The 20853-nt window shown below is 38.8% G+C and overlaps 1 protein-coding gene across 7 annotated transcripts in view; it reads left to right on the plus strand.

Moving 5' to 3' along the window:
• Window positions 1–20853, plus strand: part of vit (vitrin) — a 102361-nt gene that overhangs the window by 38984 nt on the left and 42524 nt on the right. For 5 of the 7 annotated variants that reach the window (XM_062058502.1, XM_062058505.1, XM_062058503.1 and 2 more), the window contains exons 4-12: window positions 1320–1476; window positions 1558–1691; window positions 1768–1845; window positions 7289–7492; window positions 10314–10358; window positions 14069–14107; window positions 14194–14244; window positions 16771–16833; window positions 17349–17411. In XM_062058502.1, coding sequence (XP_061914486.1) covers window positions 1320–1476; window positions 1558–1691; window positions 1768–1845; window positions 7289–7492; window positions 10314–10358; window positions 14069–14107; window positions 14194–14244; window positions 16771–16833; window positions 17349–17411 — 834 coding nt within the window. The remainder of the gene's footprint in view (window positions 1–1319; window positions 1477–1557; window positions 1692–1767; window positions 1846–7288; window positions 7493–10313; window positions 10359–14068; window positions 14108–14193; window positions 14245–16770; window positions 16834–17348; window positions 17412–20853) is intronic. The other 2 variants (XM_062058504.1, XM_062058507.1) reach the window with 2 other exon arrangements.

A 20853-nucleotide genomic window follows, 5' to 3' on the forward strand; every position in this document is an offset into this window, starting at 1 on the left:
TGTTAAAATCTAAATCTAATTTGAATGTTAAATATAAATATTACATTTTAAATATAAATATTAAAAATCCAATGTTCAATGTTGAATTGAAATAAAAATAATAAATGTTAAATACAAATGTTAAATCTTCATCTAAATGTTTTTTTTAATCTAAATGTTAAATGTAATTGTCACATCATAATAAAATTGTTAACACTACATGTGGATGTCAAATATAAAACTAAATGTTAAATCTAAAGCTAAATGTTGAATAAAATTGTTACGTATTAATATAATTGTTAACCCTAAATGTAAATGTAAAACATACATTTAAATGTTAAATCTAAATCTAAATGTTGTATGTTAAATATAAATGTTACATCTAAATATAAATGTTAACTATAAATGTGTAAGGCAAATATACATATTAATATTAAATCTAAATGTAAATGTTAAATATAAATGTTGTATAAAAATTTAAAATTTTGATTAAAAAGGTATAAATAAAATTGTGATTTAAAATTTAGATTTAATATTTATACACATTATTTAAGTTCTACCTCAAATGTGAAGAAAACTAGCTACTTGTGAGAAAAGAAAATGTATGTTAATTATTATACTAAACCTAAAAATTGAAAAAATATATATGGAATAGGTTGATTGACTACACTACATTAGCCCCAGTGTGTGAATGTGAGTGTGAATGTTGTCTGTCTATCTGTGTTGGCCCCGCGATGAGGTAGCGACTTGTCCAGGGTGTATCCTGCCTTCTGCACGAATGCAGCTGGGATAAACTCCAGCCACCCCCGTGACCCTGAGAAGGACAAGCGGTAAAAAAAGGATGAATGGATGGATGTATATAAATATATGTATATATGTATTATGTACACACATATACTTGTGTGTGTATGTGTGTGTCTATATATACATATATATATATATATATATATATATATATATATATATATATATATATATATATATATATATATATATATATATATATATATATATATATATATATATATATATATATATACATTTAAAATGTATTAGTTAGAAAAGTGTGATTGCATTTTTACATTCGGCGCCCCAAATGCACTCTTTGTACCACAGTAGCTAGAAACACTAAAACTAAAGTTATGTTATCAATTAGTGTAAATTGTAATCCAGGATAATCCCAAACAACGATTTGGATAATTTCTATAACAATGACTCAATTGTTGAAATTGTTGATTATTTTTCTGTCAATCCGCTTTACTACATAGTGAATAATTACCTAATCCTTTTAGCAATTGCTTATTGTCAAAAAAAAGCATCTACATCTCTTCTGTTCATAGTCGTACCGGCCATCGAGTGTGACGTCAGAGCGGGAAAGATCAGCCTGCCAGAATTCATAGTCAAATGCCCCGCACAATGTAGGGAGACCAAGCAGCAGGTGTACGGCACAGGTGTGTTTGCCTCCATCTCCAGCATCTGCAATGCCGCCATCCACAGGTAAACTCTTTGGAGACGATAATAAATTTGAAAAAAGATGAAGCAGGAATTTTTATGCAATACGGGTTTTGTATCCAACAGTGGCGTTATCACCAATTCAGGGGGAAAAGTCATTGTAAGGAAAATGGCGGGTCAGAACATGTACAAAGGCAGCAATTCCAACGGTGTGCGCTCTCTGTCACTTCCTAAATGGAGAGAATCCTTTGTTGTCACAGGTATTAATAACGGAGCTTCATAATTAACACAATATATGAGGTCACCCCCAATTAACTAATGTTTGTTGTGTTGTAGAGGGGAAGCCCAAGAAAGGAGTCATCTACCCTTCTACCCTTGACTTTGTTCCTTCAAGACCAACCTATGTGAAGACGAGTAAGAGGAGAGATTCTAATACACACTTTTTTGTCTTTTATCAATCAATCAATGTTTATTTATATAGCCCTAAATCACAAGTGTCTCAAAGGGCTGTACAAGCCACAACGACATCCTCGGTACAGAGCCCACATACGGGCAAGGAAAAACTCACCCCAGTGGGACGTCGGTGAATGACTATGAGAAACCTTGGAGAGGACCGCATATGTGGGTAACCCCCCCCCCCCCCCCCCTCTAGGGGAGACCGAAAGCAACGGATGTCGAGTGGGTCTGACATAACATTGTGAAAGTCCAGTCCACAGTGGATCCAACACATCAGCGGGAGTCCAGTCCACAGCGGGGCCAACAGGAAACCATCCCGAGCTAGTTGTTTCTTGAAGTACTTTCACTTATTATTGAGGCATTTGACTTAAAAACAACCATGAAAAAACAACCCAATATAATCTAACAAAAAATGACTGGAAGAGGTGGCATAAAGGTGACATATTTGCAATAAATAAATAATTTACCTATAAATCAGGGGTGTCAAACTAATTTTAGATCGGGGGCCACATGGAGAAAAATCTACTCCCAACTGGGCCAGACTGGTAAAATCACGGCACGATAACTTAAAAATAAAGTTGTTTTTTTTTTTAAATAGATTAAGCACATTCTGAAAATGTACAAATCATAATGGGGTTTTTTTCCCCACACATGTTGCGGTTAATGGTATTCTATCTTTATTTGTCGTTATTTATATTTTCTGAATAAATTATGTGATAATGTTCATCAGTCAACTCATTGATGTTAATTTTCAATCTATCAAGATAAAAAAATTATATCAAAATCAAATTACAGGATGTTATTTATGTAGTTTGATCATTTTCCTCGACTGATGTACTAACATCATGTGGTTTATTTTTACATATGTAGCATCATCTAAAAAGATACAAGGAATTGCTATTTCGACATCCAGTGGACACATTTAGAACAGTTGTTTCTTTCATTTAAAAATTTAAGGTTAATTTTTATACTTGGCAAACTCATCCCGCGGGCCGGATTAAACCTGTTCGCGGGCCTGATCCGGCCCTCGGGCCGTACGCTTGACACCCCTGCTATAAATAAATCAGGGAAAATATAGTAAAACAAGGAAAACTCCTTCACCCCTGACTACTAATGTTGTGATTATTCTTTATATATTATATTCTTCATATAGACAATCTAACAAACAAACAACATTATTTTTGAAAATATATACTTTAATGTGTTTATTTTATAAGTTTAGTTTGGGGTACAATGTTTTTAACGAGGAATAACCTAGCATGTCTCTTCTTTTCATGTTGGCAATTTAAGCTTGCAAGGTGGCACGAGTCATTCCGCCGTGAGTTTATCAAAGTGCAGTTATCAATCTCAGTTTCTTAGGTCATTTTATTTTAAAAGGGTAACACTAACAGTCGAGAGCCATCGTCATCAACAATATTGTTCATTGATACATCCCTACAATATACTAAGTCTTGTTTCCCGGTGAAAAATCCAAACACTGTGTCTCAGTAGTTGTAGTTCTGATTGTATCCCCGCCGTGAGGCTCCGTTTGATTGGTGAAATGGAGTCAAACGTCACTAAAGTTACTTTGGATTGGCGAAAATGAAGAAAGCTTGTTGACAAAACGAATTCGTCTTTGCAAGTCTTAACCAATGGATCACAAATAATTATGACGTAAATAAATGTAATGATCGGAATAAAACTTAATGTAACGGACTAAAAGTACTCTGACAAGTACAATTTTTTCAAAAAGTTACTTAAGTAAATGTAACGGAGTAAATGTAGCATGTTACCACCCACCTCTGCTCTCACCTTGATAGTAAAATGACTTGGACATAAGCTGAGAAGTTGGTCAACTTTGACAGCCAATTTAGACCCGCAGATGGCGAGAAAGACATGCGAATGACGCTTTTGAGGATTATGAGTCATTCTTCGTCTAAACGGGAATATATCAACATCCTAACGTTGGTATCTCAGTGAGAGCAGATATTGTACAGTAAGTGATGTTTAATATGTTTGTTGTCCCTAATGATGTCTGCATGAGGACTCGTTTTGCATAAAGAAGTAAATGTAAATTATAGGATGACAAAGCGCTTTATATAAAATGCTACCCCAAACGTATTCCTGGTCACATCAAGCTCTGTCACTGATAAGTATACGGGTATAGGGACAGATTTCCCCCTTGACTTCCGGTGGCTCTCGGGGCCTGCTTCAATAGTACTCTGCAAAGCAGAAGGTTAAATACTCTGTCGTAGATGATATTATATTAAGGTTTTTAAATTAAGGTTTTAATGATGCTAAAATTGTTTAATACGCTTAACTTAATCATATTAATTAAATTATTTTATTTTTTATTCTGGCAATTCATTATGTTTCTCAAGCCAATATTTATATGGTGTTGGGATGCGCATGATTTCAGCATTTTAGACCACCAATTTTTGACCTCAGTATTTGTCAAATTCTAGTTACGGCACTGAGTCAGTGTTGTAGTTGAAGAAAAAAGAGAAAGTTGTGATGCGTCTATGAAATTAATGCGCCGCTGTATGCTTAAAATGAGCAAAATACATAAATATTATGAATGCGCCTGTTACTACATGACATATATATATACTTGCAGTGTGTATATAAAACCTTGATTGAGGTGTTTGGATGTTTTTTTAAGTGCTTTATAGGCAGAATAGAGCAACTCCCATACGCCCCATTGCATTTACGAGTTGGAATGCATAAAAGAAGAAAAACATATGTGTGCTTGTCTTACATAAGAATTGTGAATGATAGACACAATTCCAAAAAAGTGCAGTTCTCCTTTAAAGAGAAATGAGGGCACAGGCTAAATTAAAAGAATGTACCGGTACATACAACAAATATGTGCTTAATTATTACATAAAACAATGAGCAATTGAGCTGTACTGCATCCAGTGATTTATCTGCAAACTTCCAAAATATTCACTAGCCACTTAATTTGGTACACCTGCTCAATCTAAAGGCATACAATACATAAATTGTCATTCCCATTCCTCATTGAAACTATCATATATACCAATATGTCTACCTACGGTGCTAGCGGTGTTATGAAGGCTGCTTTTTCGGCGTGTTAAGGGCTGCAATGAAATTTTAAAAGAGCATCAGACTCTGCACATTACTTACAAGACGTTACTTTCACAAAATCGTCAACAAGCACTTGTTGCAGATGAGTCTAGATTTATTCAACCCTTAAAAAAAGGCACCGATAGTTACTTTATTTTTGTTTTGGTGTGGTTACTGCCGTTAATTTGGCAGCGTTGCCATTATGGTGCCCATCCCTAATAATGACTGTAATGCAATCACATTTCACCAGTTCTTAATGCAGTTAACTCTCTCGTGGTAGTTTAGGGCCACAACCACAAGAGGATCAGAAAGGCTCCAAACACGATCAAGTCAATTTAGATGCATACTGTTTATATTTTCTATTACTTGTGACATTTGAAGCCTTCAGTTTCATTAGCAACCTCTAAAACCAAACCTGAGTAATATCGTGAGATCCAAAAACAAACAGGTTGCTTGAGGGTTCACTCTGTGCATCGTTGTAGCAGAATTTAATGAACGCAGGGAATCATCTTGTCAGTCATCCACAATCTTTGTCAATCAATCAATCAACGCTTACTTATATAGCCCTAAATCACGAGTGTCTCAAAGGGCTGCACAAGCCACAACGACATACTCGGCTCAGATCCCACATCAGGGCAAGAAAAACTCAACCCAATGGGATGACAATGAGAAACTTTGGAGGGGACCGCAGATGTGGGGAAACCCCCCCCCCGGCGACCGGTGCAATGAACTTCGAGTGGATCTAGCATAATATTGTGAGAGTCCAGTCCATAGTGGATCTAACATAATAGTGTGAGAGTCCAGTCCATAGTGGGGCAAACAGGAGATTATCTTTAGTGGAGACAGGTCAGCAGATGAGTGGTCCACCCTGGGTACCCACTTTGGACAGCTAGCGCTTCATCTGTGTCTGCCCCCCTCTCCACAAAGGAGAGGGGGGCAGAGCAGAAAAGAAACGGCAGATCAACTGGTCTAAAAGGGGGGTCTATTTAAAGGCTAGAGTATACAAATGAGTTTTAAGATGGCACTTAAATGCTTCTACTGAGGTAGCATCTCTAACTGTTACCGGGAGGGCATTCCAGAGTACTGGAGTCCGAATAGAAAACGCTCTATAGCCCGCATACTTTTTTTGGGCTCTGGGAATCACTAATAAGCCGGAGTTCTTTGAATGCAGATTTCTTGCCGGGACATATGGTACAATACAATCAGCAAGATAGGATGGAACTAGACCGTGTAGTATTTTATACGCAAGTAGTAAAACCTTAAAGTCACATCTTAAGTGCACAGGAAGCCAGTGCAGGTGAGCCAGTATAGGCGTAATATGATCAAACTTTCTTGTTCTTGTCAAAAATCTAGCAGCCGCATTTTGTACCAACTGTAATCTTTAATGCTAGACATAGGGAGACCCAAAAATAATACGTTACAGTAATCGAGACGAGACGTAACGAACGCACGAATAATGATCTCAGCGTCGCTAGTGGACAAAATGGAACAAATTTTAGCGATCTTTGTCTGTCGGTGAAGGCGGGGCCGCAAGCTTACACGCACATGTTGCAATGAGAGAGACTCGCTAGTCACTAGGGAGAACTTAGCACCGTAGGTTAACAAGAATTAGGAGGCAAAACGATGATTGCAAAGCTACATCGGGATATTTCGTTTTCAAACCAAATGAGCAAGATGAGCCCATCAACACGGACAAACCAGCCATTATACTAAATTTGTTGGAAAGTGATCACAACAACAACAAAAAGAAAATAGAACACCCGACCCCCTTTTTCTAACTGGAGAAAAAGCAGCACTTCAAAATTATTACACGTATTATGATTACATTAGTGTTTAATTTGGTCTCAAAATAATCTTGACAATATCGTTTATCTGCAATAATGTATCACCCAGCAAAATGTGTTATCAGCCCAGTCCTACTGTTATTCACACTAAATTATGACAGCCGCCACCTTGAACAAACAAAATATTTAGACTGGAAATAAACCACACAAAGTCAGGGAAGTTGGGTCCGACTCGAATGCCCAAGCAGGATTCAAACCCAGATCCCAACGTGAACTTTCCTGCTCTGAGACGAAAAGAAACAACCAACAAACTGCTGTGCTGTGCTTTATCTCTATGTTTATGTTTCGCCATGCAGTATAGGAGCTGCCAAACACACTATTAAACAACTTATTCCATGTATGGCAGGCATTTAGGTTCCATGGGAAGTTAAAAGACTGTGAGTCTCCTGGAGAATGTCAAGAATAAATGACAGAGAATAAACTACTGTAGACTCTTTCTCTGAGCTTATCCATCTTGTATACGACTGCCTTCATCTGTCATCTCCTCCCAGGTCAAAAGGACAAAGCCCCCGCGGTTACCACAACGCTTCCTCTAACAACAACAACAGCACCTGAAACCGCCACAACGATGACGACACCTGAACCTACAACCACCACCACCACCACCCAGTCTCCCGCTACCACCACACCCCTTCCGCCACCACCACCCACCACTGTCAAAGCTCGTGCTGTGGTGCACAGAGTCAGAGACGCAGGTGAACTCTACAAATTATTTCACGATTTGTTTACTCCCTGATGGATACGTGCATGTCATGTGGAGGATTGTGCATGTACTTGGACAGCCCTAATAATCCAATCCGCTCAGAAGATCCTCAAAGCGTCGCCTCACTAATGAGTCACTACAACCTCTACTTTTGCTAGAGTAGGCTTTGGTTTGTATGAGTGCAGGAAGTGGTTACAAGTGTTGCCATGACAGCGGCCATGCTGCTCATATGATGGACTCACTTAAGTGAACTGTGGATCATCACACCTGTCAACACTCCTAGTATAAGTAAACATTATGAAACACCACTTTGGAGCCGCCACAGTGAGTGCACAAAGGTGCTGAGTGTTCAAGGGGCCCTGTCGTGCAAAACCAACTTGTCTTACCTATTGGTACCTTCTGTTGTGTATTTGAGATCTGCAGAAGTCCCGAAAATTCTAAATCAATCAATCAATCAATCAAAGTTTATTTATATAGCCCTTAATCACAAGTGTCTCAAAGGGCTGCACAAGCCACAACGACATCCTCGGCTCAGATCCCACATCAGGGCAAGAAAAAACACAACCCAATGGGATACAATGAGAAACCTTGAAAGGGGAACGCAGATGTGGGGACCCCCACCCCACCCGACCGGTGCAATGGACGTCGAGTGAATCGAGTTAATAGTGTGAGAGTCCAGTCCATAGTGGGGCCAGCAGGGGATCATCTTGAGTGGAGATAAGTCAGCAGCGCAGAGACATCCCCAACTGATGCACAAATGAGTGGTCCACCCCGGGTCCACTTTGAACAACTAGCGCGTCATCTGTGGTCAACCAAATAACCTCTCCACGCAGGAGAGGGGGGCAGAGCAGAAAAGAGACGGCAGATCAACTGGTCTAAAAGGGGGGTCTATTTAAAGGTTAGTGTATACAAATGAGTTTTAAGATGGGACTCAAATGCTTCTACTGAGGTAGGATCTCTAACTGTTACTGGTAGGGCATTCCAGAGTACTGGAGCCCGAATAAAAGCATGGAGGCATTGTGGAGATATTTGTATTTCTTTCTAGTTTCGCCAAACGAGCTGTTTGGAATGTGCACAATTGGTGACTTCACAAATTTGGAACACTGACAACAGATTATCTATATAAGATATAAATCTAGGCAGCATGGTGGCACAGGGGTTAGTGCATGTGCCTCACAATACGAAGGTCCTGAGTAGTCCTGGGTTCAATCCTGGGCTCGGGATCTTTCTGTGTAGAGTTTGCATGTTCTCCCCGTGACTGCGTGGGTTCCCTCCGGGTACTCCGGCTTCCTCCCACCTCCAAAAACATGCACCTGAGGATAGGTTGATTGGCAACACTAAGTTGGCCCTAGTGTGTGAATGTGAGTGTGAATGTTGTCTGTCTATCTGTGTTGGCCCTGTGATGAGGTGGCGACTTGTCCAGGGTGTACCCCGCCTTCCGCCCGAATGCAGCTGAGATAGGCTCCAGCACCCCCCGCGACCCCGAACGGGACAAGCGGTAGAAAATGGATGGATGGATGGATGGTATAAATAGAATTAGACTGCCTTGCACGTGTCCGCCATTTTTAGCTTATGTGCGCGCATCTGTATCGCATCCAAGATACGATTCGAAGAACGAAAATGTTCCGTTATTGGCTGTTTTACCCAACACAGGACACTATTCAAACCTCCACTATCATCTGAAGAAGTAAAAAGTGCCAGGCTAACTTTTTTGTTTTGTGGCAATTTGTGCCTTCAACTCGGACGATGTAGCTCTTCCTGTGTGCAAACCACTTCGAAGATTCCTGCGTCACAAACCTGCAACTGCATAAAGATGGATTTTTCTAGAAGCTAATTTTAATGGTGGAGTCGGTGTCTACTATTTATGATAATGGAGGAGAAAATAAAACGGTAATTAATAACAGTAGGTTAGAAATGTGTGAATGAGACGTTAGCAATGTTAGCTCGATTTGTTTTGTAGCTAGCTTAGCTGTCTAATGCAAGACAATAGCAGCTAAATAAAGAATTATTTTCCTAAAAACTACTTTTAATTGGATCAGTGCCTACTGTGTTTAGCAAAGGAGGAGTAAGTAATATAATCCGTTATTACGTTTGTGATGTAGTTCGTAGCGTAGCTTGCTGTATCACCGGCTTGAACCTCTATTGTTTACAACTCGAAGCAGCTGTGCAGCGTAGTTATTTACATGATATACTGTATAATAGTAAAGCTTTTTATTGTCAATATAGACATGTATACGTCCAGGATCTAGCATTATAAAGTCACAGACTCGATAGAAGTTTAAACTTAGCCAGCGTGTAGTTCCAACCTGTACGTCAGCCGGGTTTTCTTCCTTTTTCTCGTCCGCCCGCATCGCCTCCTTCTTTTGTGTTGACAACAAACCGCGGTGAGCCGCTGGTCTCACTATATTACCTGGGATGTTGTGTTGTGGGGAAAGTCACTCAAAACATATGGCTGGTGGTGGTCACTGATGTCTATAGTGCACAATGAAAGCAAGAAAGCTAAAAAATTACAGAACAACCCCTCACTCAGCGTGAGGGGTTGTTGAGGACAGGTTAATTTACATCTAACAACTCCACCTCTCAAAACTACTTATTTTCAAAGGGAGCAAAAAAGTGGCTCAAAAATAGGTCTGTAAAAGAAAATCTATGCAAATTTTTCACCAAATAACCACCGTTACATCTTATGTAGACCACAAGGAGGTGTTTTAAATGTAGAAGAAAAAAAATCATCATATGACCCCTTTAAGGTACAATGTGGCTCAAGTGCCAGATTTTTCATTTCTTTCTTAGCCCTTTGTGTTTCTTTTGTGTAGGTAGCAGTCACCCGTACCTTGCCTCTGTAGCAGCTGCCAGTTCAAGTGAGTGCAGCATGAAAAGCTACTTTATGGTGACATAGCGAAATGATTGTTGCATACTAATGGTCATGGTAAACACCTTTTCACTCTACTATCTGTACTTACTCAAATATACTTTACAGCTAAAGTTATACACAAAGCAAACTACAAGCTGCTACCCAAGAATATACAAGAATTATTCTCAACAAAAGAGGAGAAATATAATCTTAGAGAAAAATGTAATTTAAAACATTTGTACGCACGTACAACACTTAAGACCTTCAGTATATCAATATGTGGAATTAAATTATGGAATCGAAGAAGCAAATAAATTAGGCTGACCATATTCTGAAATCCCAAAAAGAGGACACATATATGCGTGCCAAGGCGGGCAGCACGCCAAGGCCTGGACTAGGTGAACATTTGCCAATGATACTCAAAGTTGCTTTATAAATAATATATTTATTTAAATAAAGCATTTTTTATCCTCTGTTGACAGCAGAGTTGGCACTAGAAATTTTCAAAATGGGGTGCCAGGGACCCCATCAAGTCATAAAAATGGGGTCCCACAGTAAATTTTTGGGGTCCCACTTTTTTGTAAGCGTTTTGAAAACAAATGACAAATGTATGCATTATCCTGTTATATCTCACATTCTATATTGTGTTTTGGAAAAAGGTTGTCATAAACGTTACTTAATTCATTAAAAAAGATAATACAAAAGAAAACAAATGTGTATACATATGTAAATGTATTCAGTTATAAACATTCATTCACTTTCTTCTTTCCTTCATGGATCTAAACTTTACCACTGCTGGTAGTTTTTTCTATGTTTTTATTTAATTTAACAATTTAAAAAAATAAATAATAATCTGCGCCCTTTCTGATTTCAATGCGTTAAAAAGACACAAAAAGTGCGTTAACGCCAACACTGATTGACAGTATAACAAAATAAGTCACACTTATATTCTGTAACATTCACAGTTTTGGAAAAAAAATTGCAGAGTTACAAATATTCAAAATAACCTCTTGTATATAATCTAAACTTAAATAATGCCTCAAAACAAGTTAATTAAATTTAAACAAAAAACAGCAGACGAGCTCTCGCCCTGCACAGCTGTTTTGTGCTTTGTAGTGTGGATATGGGCTTGTAGATCTTTGGCCCCTTTATTAGCCACAGATATATACGTTCCTGCTTTGCACACAGTGCATTCTGCTTCCCATGTGTCACGGCCAGGACGAAAACACGAATACTTTTCCCGCAAATCACCCCAAAGTGAATAAACGGTAGAAAAATGGATGGATGGATGGATGTCTCTCTCCACTCACTAGCTCTCTCGCTCTGTGTCTCTGCCCCTCCCTCACGAATGTTGATACGTGCGCGCACCTTCAGTTTTGTTTTTTTTAACCCCTTCTTAACTTAACCCTGGACGTACATTGAAAATACACGCAACCCTAATTTAAAATGCCGGACATTTGAGGCATTTAAGAAACTCCGCCCGGACACCCCCGCAAAAGAGGACATGTCCAGGGAAAAGAGGACGTATGGTCAGCCTAAATAAATCAGACAATGTACTAATATAATCCACTTCAAGAAACTCTTCAAACTTAAAGTGTTTACAAAGTACAAAAAAGAAGAACCATGATAAACATTCTGCATTTATTTCATCCATCCATTCATTTTCTAGATAATCCTATTTATCTCACCATATGAAATATAACTTACTTCACTCATTATTATTTATTTATTTATGTATTTTTATTGTTATTACTTATGGAGTATATTGTGAATAAATTGATAACAGGAATTGAACAAACGTTTTAGCAACTGCTATGTAAAGGAAAAGGGGTAGGATTAAATAAGCTCTGCTTCTTCCTACTCCTTTTTGAACATGTTGAATAGAGAAACTGGAAATTGTGATGTATCATGTTGTATATACGCATGTTCGAAATAAACACAAACTCAACTCAACTCAACTCAACTTCTATTGCAACTACAAAGGGACAAAAAATTAATTATTTAAAGGTAACTTCAGGTCATTTATTGTTTGTAGATAGTTGGAATTGGACAGTCTGATCTCCAGTAAATACAGGAGATGCCCACATATTAGCAAACTAAACATTTGCATCTGCAAATTGGAGGGGTTTTTTTAGATAGTTTTTGACGATAAAGGGAATTTTCACCGAAAATGTGTCTCATTTACTCTAAGGGCCAGTTTTACGAAGATCCAAATACCACATGCTAAATATGAAATTGCACATACTATTATTAATGGGCGTGTTGCGGGTGATCTACTAAGACGGTGTATACAATTGATAACAAGTGCAAAAGTGGTGCAGACAACCTTATTTAAATGAGGATTTTGCGCGTATACCAGCTTTCACCATGGAGACACTCATTTATCTCCACATTTATGGCATCATATGGTCCAACCTGTGGCGTTTCCTCAAGTTGTTGACATGCAGCACACAAATAATGTGTAACGTCTTTTCTGGTCTATATTGAAGCACAATTTTGACCAGGGGTGTACAAACTTCCATTATCCATTACAAATCATCATGCTTGGAATAGATTTAAACGGGTGTCATTCTAAAAAAATGTTATGGTGCATGGAAGTTTTAAAAAAATTACTGTGCGATGTGTGACCATGTCTGTTGGCATTTTGTGTTGGTTTGATTGTATTTTTTTTTTTTTTTTTGCACCATGACGAGGAAAGGTTGTTTGCATTTAGTCATATAAATAAATGCTGTGCTCGCTCTGATTCATTCAAACCATGATAAGTGGTCATAAACCCGAATGACTTGTCTTGTCCACAAGATGGCGACAAAGCAGCAGCGTACATGTTGACTTTTAAAATGAATTGAAATCTCCCTGCGGCCAGATTTCTTATTAAACTCATCACGTCTCGCTGACCAAACTGAACACGCCGGCGGGCCGCAAATGGGCCACGGGCCGTATTTTGGACACCCCTGATCTGGCCAACAGACCTTATTTTTAGCACGTGGGCTCTGGGAGGTGCTGTGGTGTCGCTATGGTGTGACTGGAATTATCCAGATGCAAGAAAATGCATATTAAAATAAGTTTTTTTCATATAGAAGATATTTTATAAAATACAATTTACTTTTTTTTTTAACGCCAGCAAACGCCAAAACTAATTGATTGGATTTGTTCTAATCAATTCCTTAAGTCATCCAGCAGCTGTAAAACCATAAAATGTAATTGCTGAACAAACAACATGTCTAACATTTTTATTTCTGACTGTAGAAATATGTTGACGCATACACAGGCGGAATATTTTCTCTAAATTGTCGGTCTTTGCAGCGCAATCGCCTCCTTTCTCACAGCCAGTTTTGCTAGTAACCCTTCCAGTTTGCACATACATTGACATTGACTATCTTAGGCGCCACCTGTTGGTTTGCATATTTGAACCCCGGAGACCCCAAATAAGAGACTAACCCTTTCTTTTTCAGACCGGGGAGGAAAAAAATCTTACATACGGGTCAATTGTCAAAATGAACGCTTTTCTGTTATATTGACAAAAGATAAAGATCAAATGCTTTGAGTACTTCTCATAAAAGAGGTTTGTGTAATGAAAAGAAATATTTATTGTATCGAAGTGTGTGGCACAGTGAGCTGATTTAAACTGATTTTTAAAAAGTGAGTTTGTGGTGGATGCTGATTCAGTTTCCTGTATTTTTGCCTAAATATATTTATGTCATTTCAACACTTGTGTAGGACAATCGCAGAGTGCTCAAGGCAAGAGCCCCAGCCAAGGTACACCACTAACTCTGCAGCTCTTGAAAGTCACTTTACGCCACATGTGGCAACTCTTTGACTCATGTCATGATGTTTCTTTAAAGTATTCCGAGGAAGTGCCTATCCGAATAGATTCCCGCAGCGTGCCAGTGCAGGTAAAAAACACTTTTTAATAACATCAATGATGCTATTGTGTCTTTTTCCCCTTTTCATACTAACAAACGATGCATAAGCTTATGCCGCTGCTTTCAACACAGCTGCTGCAAGTGTTGTGTTTGCCTTAATACCACTCAATGACTGTTTTCAGCTTGGTTCATAATTGTGTGAATGCTTTTCAGCATTATTCTACACCAAAAATTCAGGTCAGGCGACTCATCTATTTATCATAATTGTTTGAATGCCAATATGAATTAGCATGCTAACTTTTTTAGCCAATTTACATGTGACACCAGAGTCATATGCTGTGTTCCATTTACCTCGGAAGTTGGAATGACGTCACAGCGCAGTTATAAGCGTCTTAGTAACAAAGTCAAAAATTAAGATATTCTTGCGCTTTCCTTATCACTTAGCACTCGTACTGCATCCTTAAAACATGGTGGTTGAAGAGGCAACAGGCACTATTGGTAGCAATGTCCAACATATAGAACACATGAAAACATTTAATTTACACAACGTTAACATTACCATGTCCAACAATACATCTATGTGGCTGATTTAGTGCGACAAAAATAGTCAGAAGAGCTAACAATGGATATTACAGAAGCTTCCATTATTGTATACACTCCGAGCAGCAATCTTTTAAGCCAACTCAGGCCCCTTCTACACTGAAAGTAAACAAGGTGATAAAGAACATTTTACAACAATCAATCTACGGATCTAGATATCTGGTCAGGACACTCCTCACTCTTTTGCCTTCACCTTCATTGTCCATTCGTTTTTGGTGACTTTATATACTCTGGACCTATGCGTTGAGTCTGCGACATACATGGCGGAGAATAACTGATACAGCTGCTTTGCCAGTCCAAAAATATTTTCCGTTTTCCATAGTCTTACCTCGACGGCCAGGTAGTACAAAGCACACGCTACCTTTTTTTTATCACATCCCACATTCTCGTTGTCTTTCCTTCGACAAATGGACGAAGTTTTTCGTTAAGTAGAATCACAGCTGACCTGGACATTGGAAAGTTCTCTTGCCGTCTGAGAAGTGTTGTATCCGAAATAGCTGCAATCGTTTTTTCTTAAGGTATTCATGTGTGATTTTCACAAGCGTCTGTACATACGGAAGAAGAAACACGGGCATGTCTGGATGACTCGCCTCCATATTTCCAGTAGTTAGCTTCGAGTTACGAAACCGCTTTATCATGAAGCTGGCTGTGTCGTGCTCTTTCTGACGTCACTTCCTGTGTGGGGCGCGGTCTTTCTGCCGTCACTTTCTCTCCGAACTCAGTTTGTAAACGATCAATGAGTTCATACAAAGCTAAGAGCCGGAGATTCAAGGAGAGACGGCGCACTTACCCGTGTAAAATATTACCTCAAAAGATGATTTAGTGTGGCCGAAACGGGGCTTAGGCTAAATAATTATTCGTTTAATGAGTTATCCGGCTTAATGTAGACAGGGTCTCAGTGGTGATGAGGACTCTCTGACTTTCCAAGTAGAAAATACGACCTCAGCAGGCACTCCACTTGAAACTTCCGGATGAATGGAAACAAAGGCGAACCAATTTTGCAGCTATACACCTCAGAGACATGTAACTTGTGCTAACATTGCTAACATTAGCATGCTAACTCTTTTTTTGGACAATTTTGCATGCGTTCGCTTCAGTCATATAACTTGGTACTTGATGCATTCCAACTGTTAGCATGTTAATGTTAGCATTTCAATTTGGCTTGCACATTTCAGCATTCACACGCATTTTCTCACAAAATGGAATATTCTAGTTCAGTGGTGTCCGAAGTGCGGCCCGGGGGCCATTTGCGGCCCAGAGCTCGGTTTTTATTGTCCCGCGATACATTCTATAGACAAACTAAACAGGTCCAAAATTAGAACAAAAAACGATGAAAAATTAAACGGGACCAAATCTCCCAAAAATGGGACCTGAAAACCAAAATGGCCGACAACCTGACCGTCTTACTGTATAAGGCCTTTGAGGATTTCCGTGTGTCCTGTCATGATGAAAAAGTGTACAAATTTCTTGTGAGACATGATATGTTTTTGAGTGTACTAAAGCTCTCAAAAGCATTTCAGTTGACGGTATAATAGCAATATTAGTAAATACAAGCTTACTTTCGTGCACAGTTAACATAAAAACAAATACAATTATTATTAAAATAATCAGGAATTATGTTATTGCTTTGTTATCTATAACACAAAGCTAATACGTAGAAGTTTTTTTCAAATGTTAACATATGTTCACCTACATTGTTTTGGTTTGAGTATTTTTCATATACAAAATTTATAAAAGTGTCCCTCGCATCCTTAAATGTTTCTCTATGTGGCCCCCGCTGGAAAATGTTTGGACACCTCTGTTCTAGTTAGTATCATTCCATTACAAATAGAAATAAAACGTACACCATTCTTCTGATTAGCCCCGAAAGTTAAAATGACATGTTATTTTTTCTTTCTCTTAGACAGAGGGATTTCATTTGAACTCATGATGTTTGTGTACTGCTCCTGCCACCAGGTCTGCGCAGAGCTGAGGCCGGGCCAGCAATGAGGAGACAGTCAGCCTCTCCAGTCGGACCAGGTCAGCCTCACTGTACACACACACACACACACACACACACACACACACACACACACACACACACACACACACACACACACACACACACACACACACACACACACACACACACACACACACACACACACACGTGTGCAAGTAGACATGATGGGACCAACATGGAATGTAGGTGAAGGGCAGTGGTGCTGGAAGAAGATCCTGTAAGGGTGACCCTGGTGTTCACACCCATAAACCCCTGCTGTCTTCCCCCCAAGGCTGCCTCTAATCCACCCAATCATGCTCACATTCCTTTTCCAATAGCCCCCATTTTCTGTCGTCAGCGTTTGACTTTCCAAGATAAAAAAAAAGAGCCGGTTGGCGTGTCAATACCCCTGCATGATCTTTGTCTAAAATCTGACTTCAAGGAAACAAAGGCAACCAACAGATGGGCTGAAATTGTGAATGTAGCCTTCATCCTGTGATGCCTCTTTATTCTCTTATTCTTTTTCTATCTGTTTCCTGTTTGCTGCAAACAGCTTTTAACAGAGGTCAGGCGACACAACAGGAGCGAACTCCAATCGTGAGCCAGTCCAATCCTGGTAAGTGACTCCAGAGCACAAGTAGACAAACTATTACAGTAGGTGGAGATCAAAAACAGGAATAAGTCGTCTCATTTGACTTATATAACGCCTCGCAATCCGCAGCAGTAGGTATCTCAAGGTACGTACCACGTACGTACACATGGAGAACCACACTTCTCTTACCTTAAAGAACACCCCAAAACTTTGGTGAGAGAGGTAAGGGAAAACTCCCTTTTATAAGGAAGAAACCTTGAACAGAACTAAGACAAGGCTCTATGATGTGTAGATCTGTTGCTTTATTGGCTTTTGTGCAACTTCTGTCTATAAGGTTTGTTTAGATCAGGGGTGTCAAACTTACGGGATCAGGCCCGCGAACAGGTTTTATCTGGATGAGTTTGCCAAGTATTAAAATGAGCTGCATTTTTTTTGAAAGAAAGAAACTGCTGTTTTAAATATGTCCACTTGATATCACAATAGCAATTCTGTTAGGACTAGCAAGTAAGTTGTACAAAGTAAAACATGGCTGCGGCTCCTCTCCCTCGACCCAAATGAAACTTAAAACCTGCCGTTTTTTGTCTTCTGGTTCGAACACATCGTTATTTGGCACCCTTACCCCCCCCATAATGAGAAAACGTAACCCTTTTGAATAGTTTTTACCTCATTTTCTTACGGTTTATTGAGTTAGCACTGTATTGATACGTGGACATGACAAAGGAGGTATTTGATACCTCGAAGAGTTTACATGTTGTGTTTTTTGTTCAATCCCAGATAGACTGTGACTTAAAGTTTAATACTGCCTTTGTAGATACACTGAGACGAATTCTTAGCTCATGGTGTTTTTGAAACTGCACCAATTTCCTCAGAATTTTTAACACACTTGAAGTGTTTTATCCAGAAGATTATTTGTGATTTGTACATTTTCAGAATGTGCTTGTTCTATTTTTGGACAAAGTAAAACAAAGAAAACAACCTGGAGTTGTTTTTATTTTTAAGTTATCATGCCAGGATTTTACCATGCCAGCCCCTGAGCTAAAATGAGTTTGACACCCCTGGTTTAGATTTACAAGGTGAAACTAATATTATAACATAGGCTCTTACATGTAACTCAAGATATTTCAAGACTTCATTTGATATCATTTTGATGATTATGGTTTAAAGTGTATAAAAACCATGTATTGAAAATCTTAAAAAGGGTTTTCAAAAACAGTAAGCCATGGTGATCAAAATGATAAGAAATAAAGTTTTGACATATCTCACTTTGCATGTATTGAGTTAATATCGCATAATAGCTCCACATTGCAATGAATTCCTGACATGAATGGACTTTTGTACGATATTCAAATTTTATGAGTTCCACCTGCATAATGGAAATGACTGAAAAATCTGGTTGAAGGAAATCATGCAACTTTTCTTTGACTACAACTGAACATACACCTACCGAAATGTCAGGAGCACTTCGGCAAATGGGCGCAAGCATCCGAACACAAACTTAGTCACTGCTCTGTGACATTCATCCGTCCTGGCTAGGGTTGCAAAATTCCGGAAATATTCAAAGTTGGAAACTTTCCATGAGAATTAACGGGAATATATGGGAATTAACGGGAATTAATGGGAAATTAATGGGATTTAACGGGAATTAATGGGAAATTAATGGGAAATTAAGGTGAATAAACATTGAATGCAACATGCTAGATCTTGCAGCATGATTATTAGCTAAAACAACCTGATTTAACGCAATTTCAGTTGAATTTCACTGTGCATTCCTCCATCACATGTGCAGTGCATTCTTCCATCACATGCACAGTGCATTCTTCCATCACATGCACAGATAATTCCCAGCAGCTACACACTACAGCAGGGCTATTGAGGCCACACTAGTATTTGAGCCCAAGGACTTCATCCAGTCAGGTAAGTTTTGATGATATTACTGGGGTAAATATATTTGATCTATGGTATTTAAGTTTAATATAGATGTAATTGCTTGTTACTGTATGACTGTAGACTACTCCAGCAGACTTCCACTCAATCTAGCTAGCTGTTCCTGTACTTGTTAAAGGATTTTGGGGCCAATATCTCCAGCTAACTAGGTTTATGTACCACCACAGTCTCATAATGAACCGAAAATATTTCTCAGTTAGCCATGATGCTAATTTTATCTATGTTAAATCCCATTAATTTATGCTAACAACGTTAGGGATCCGAATTTACCTTTTTTGTGATCTGTAAAGTTCAAGTAGCAAATACTAAATCAAACCGTGTAGTTTCCTCTGCCTTCTGTTTTGCTAGCCATTCTGTTGTCATACAAGAATGTAGATTATAGTTTGATTTAGCATGCTGATTGAGTGTTCATTTATTCATCAAGCCTATTTCTATTCATTTGTCCATCAGTGAAATATTTTTAAAGACTACTCCAATTGTTTAGCTGACTATTTATATCTGTGTGTGGCATTGTATTAGTGTTTTACAAGCTTCTCATCTTATTCTACAGAATAAGATGGACGGTGTCCAACTTAGAATAATCAAAAAATGGTCAAAATTTCCAAACTTCCCGAGCTTAACTTCCCATGGTAAATTTCTGTAAAGTTTCCGGATATTTACCGGAAACTTTCCACCCCTTTGCAACCCTAGTCCTGGCCTTAGTGTACTTTTCCCTGCTGCAGTGGAAGGAGAAGCTATAGGTAGACGTGAACTGGAGCTGCCTGCTTCGAAGCCAGTCAGAATCTGTCTTCCGTCATGCTCATCAAAATGAGAAAGTGTTTATTTAATTGTACCAAGCAATAGTGCTAACATTGTAGGCGGTGTCAGTTAGTGCCGGTTGTATTAACACCACATGACTGCTGCTGGGATGAGATCGGCCCGGTTCAAAAACACGACTTTCATTTATAGTTATTGCATGCTATGTGTTCAAATGTTTCAGCATATTGCTCGTATGGCCTCCTTTTGGTGGAATAGCAACCTTGCAGTTATTACAAGTAGCGCTGTTGCAATCTTTTCATGTAAAATGTAGCCAAACTTTGGAGTTTTTACGTGAGATGGACGCCATGTTGCTGTCTGACGTTGCACGTTACGTAATGACGTCATTCCCTCCAATAGGAATCGTTTAAAAAAATAGCAAGCGGTTCCAAGGAATTGATGCACTGGGAACCGGTTCTGAACAAGAACAGGTTTTCGTTTCCCGTCACTAAGATTAATAATTGTTTTGAAAAAATTATTTAACTGGAAATGACGCAGTATATTACAGAATTTGTCATCAGCTAAATTAGGAGGCTTTGTAACCCGTTTTGAAATATCGTGGTCTATATCATTATCGCAATATAGATTTTATGTCGGGAACTCGCATGGCTGCAGTAGTTGTGACCCCAAGATACAGGAAACAGGAGATCGATGTGTAGGTAAGACTCTTAATAAACACAAAATAAGGAGATGCAGTCATGCATGCAAAGGTCCTCGACATAATCAA

Source organism: Entelurus aequoreus, linkage group LG09 (genome assembly GCF_033978785.1).
Source record: "Entelurus aequoreus isolate RoL-2023_Sb linkage group LG09, RoL_Eaeq_v1.1, whole genome shotgun sequence".
In the NCBI taxonomy this organism is placed as follows: Eukaryota; Metazoa; Chordata; class Actinopteri; order Syngnathiformes; family Syngnathidae; genus Entelurus; species Entelurus aequoreus.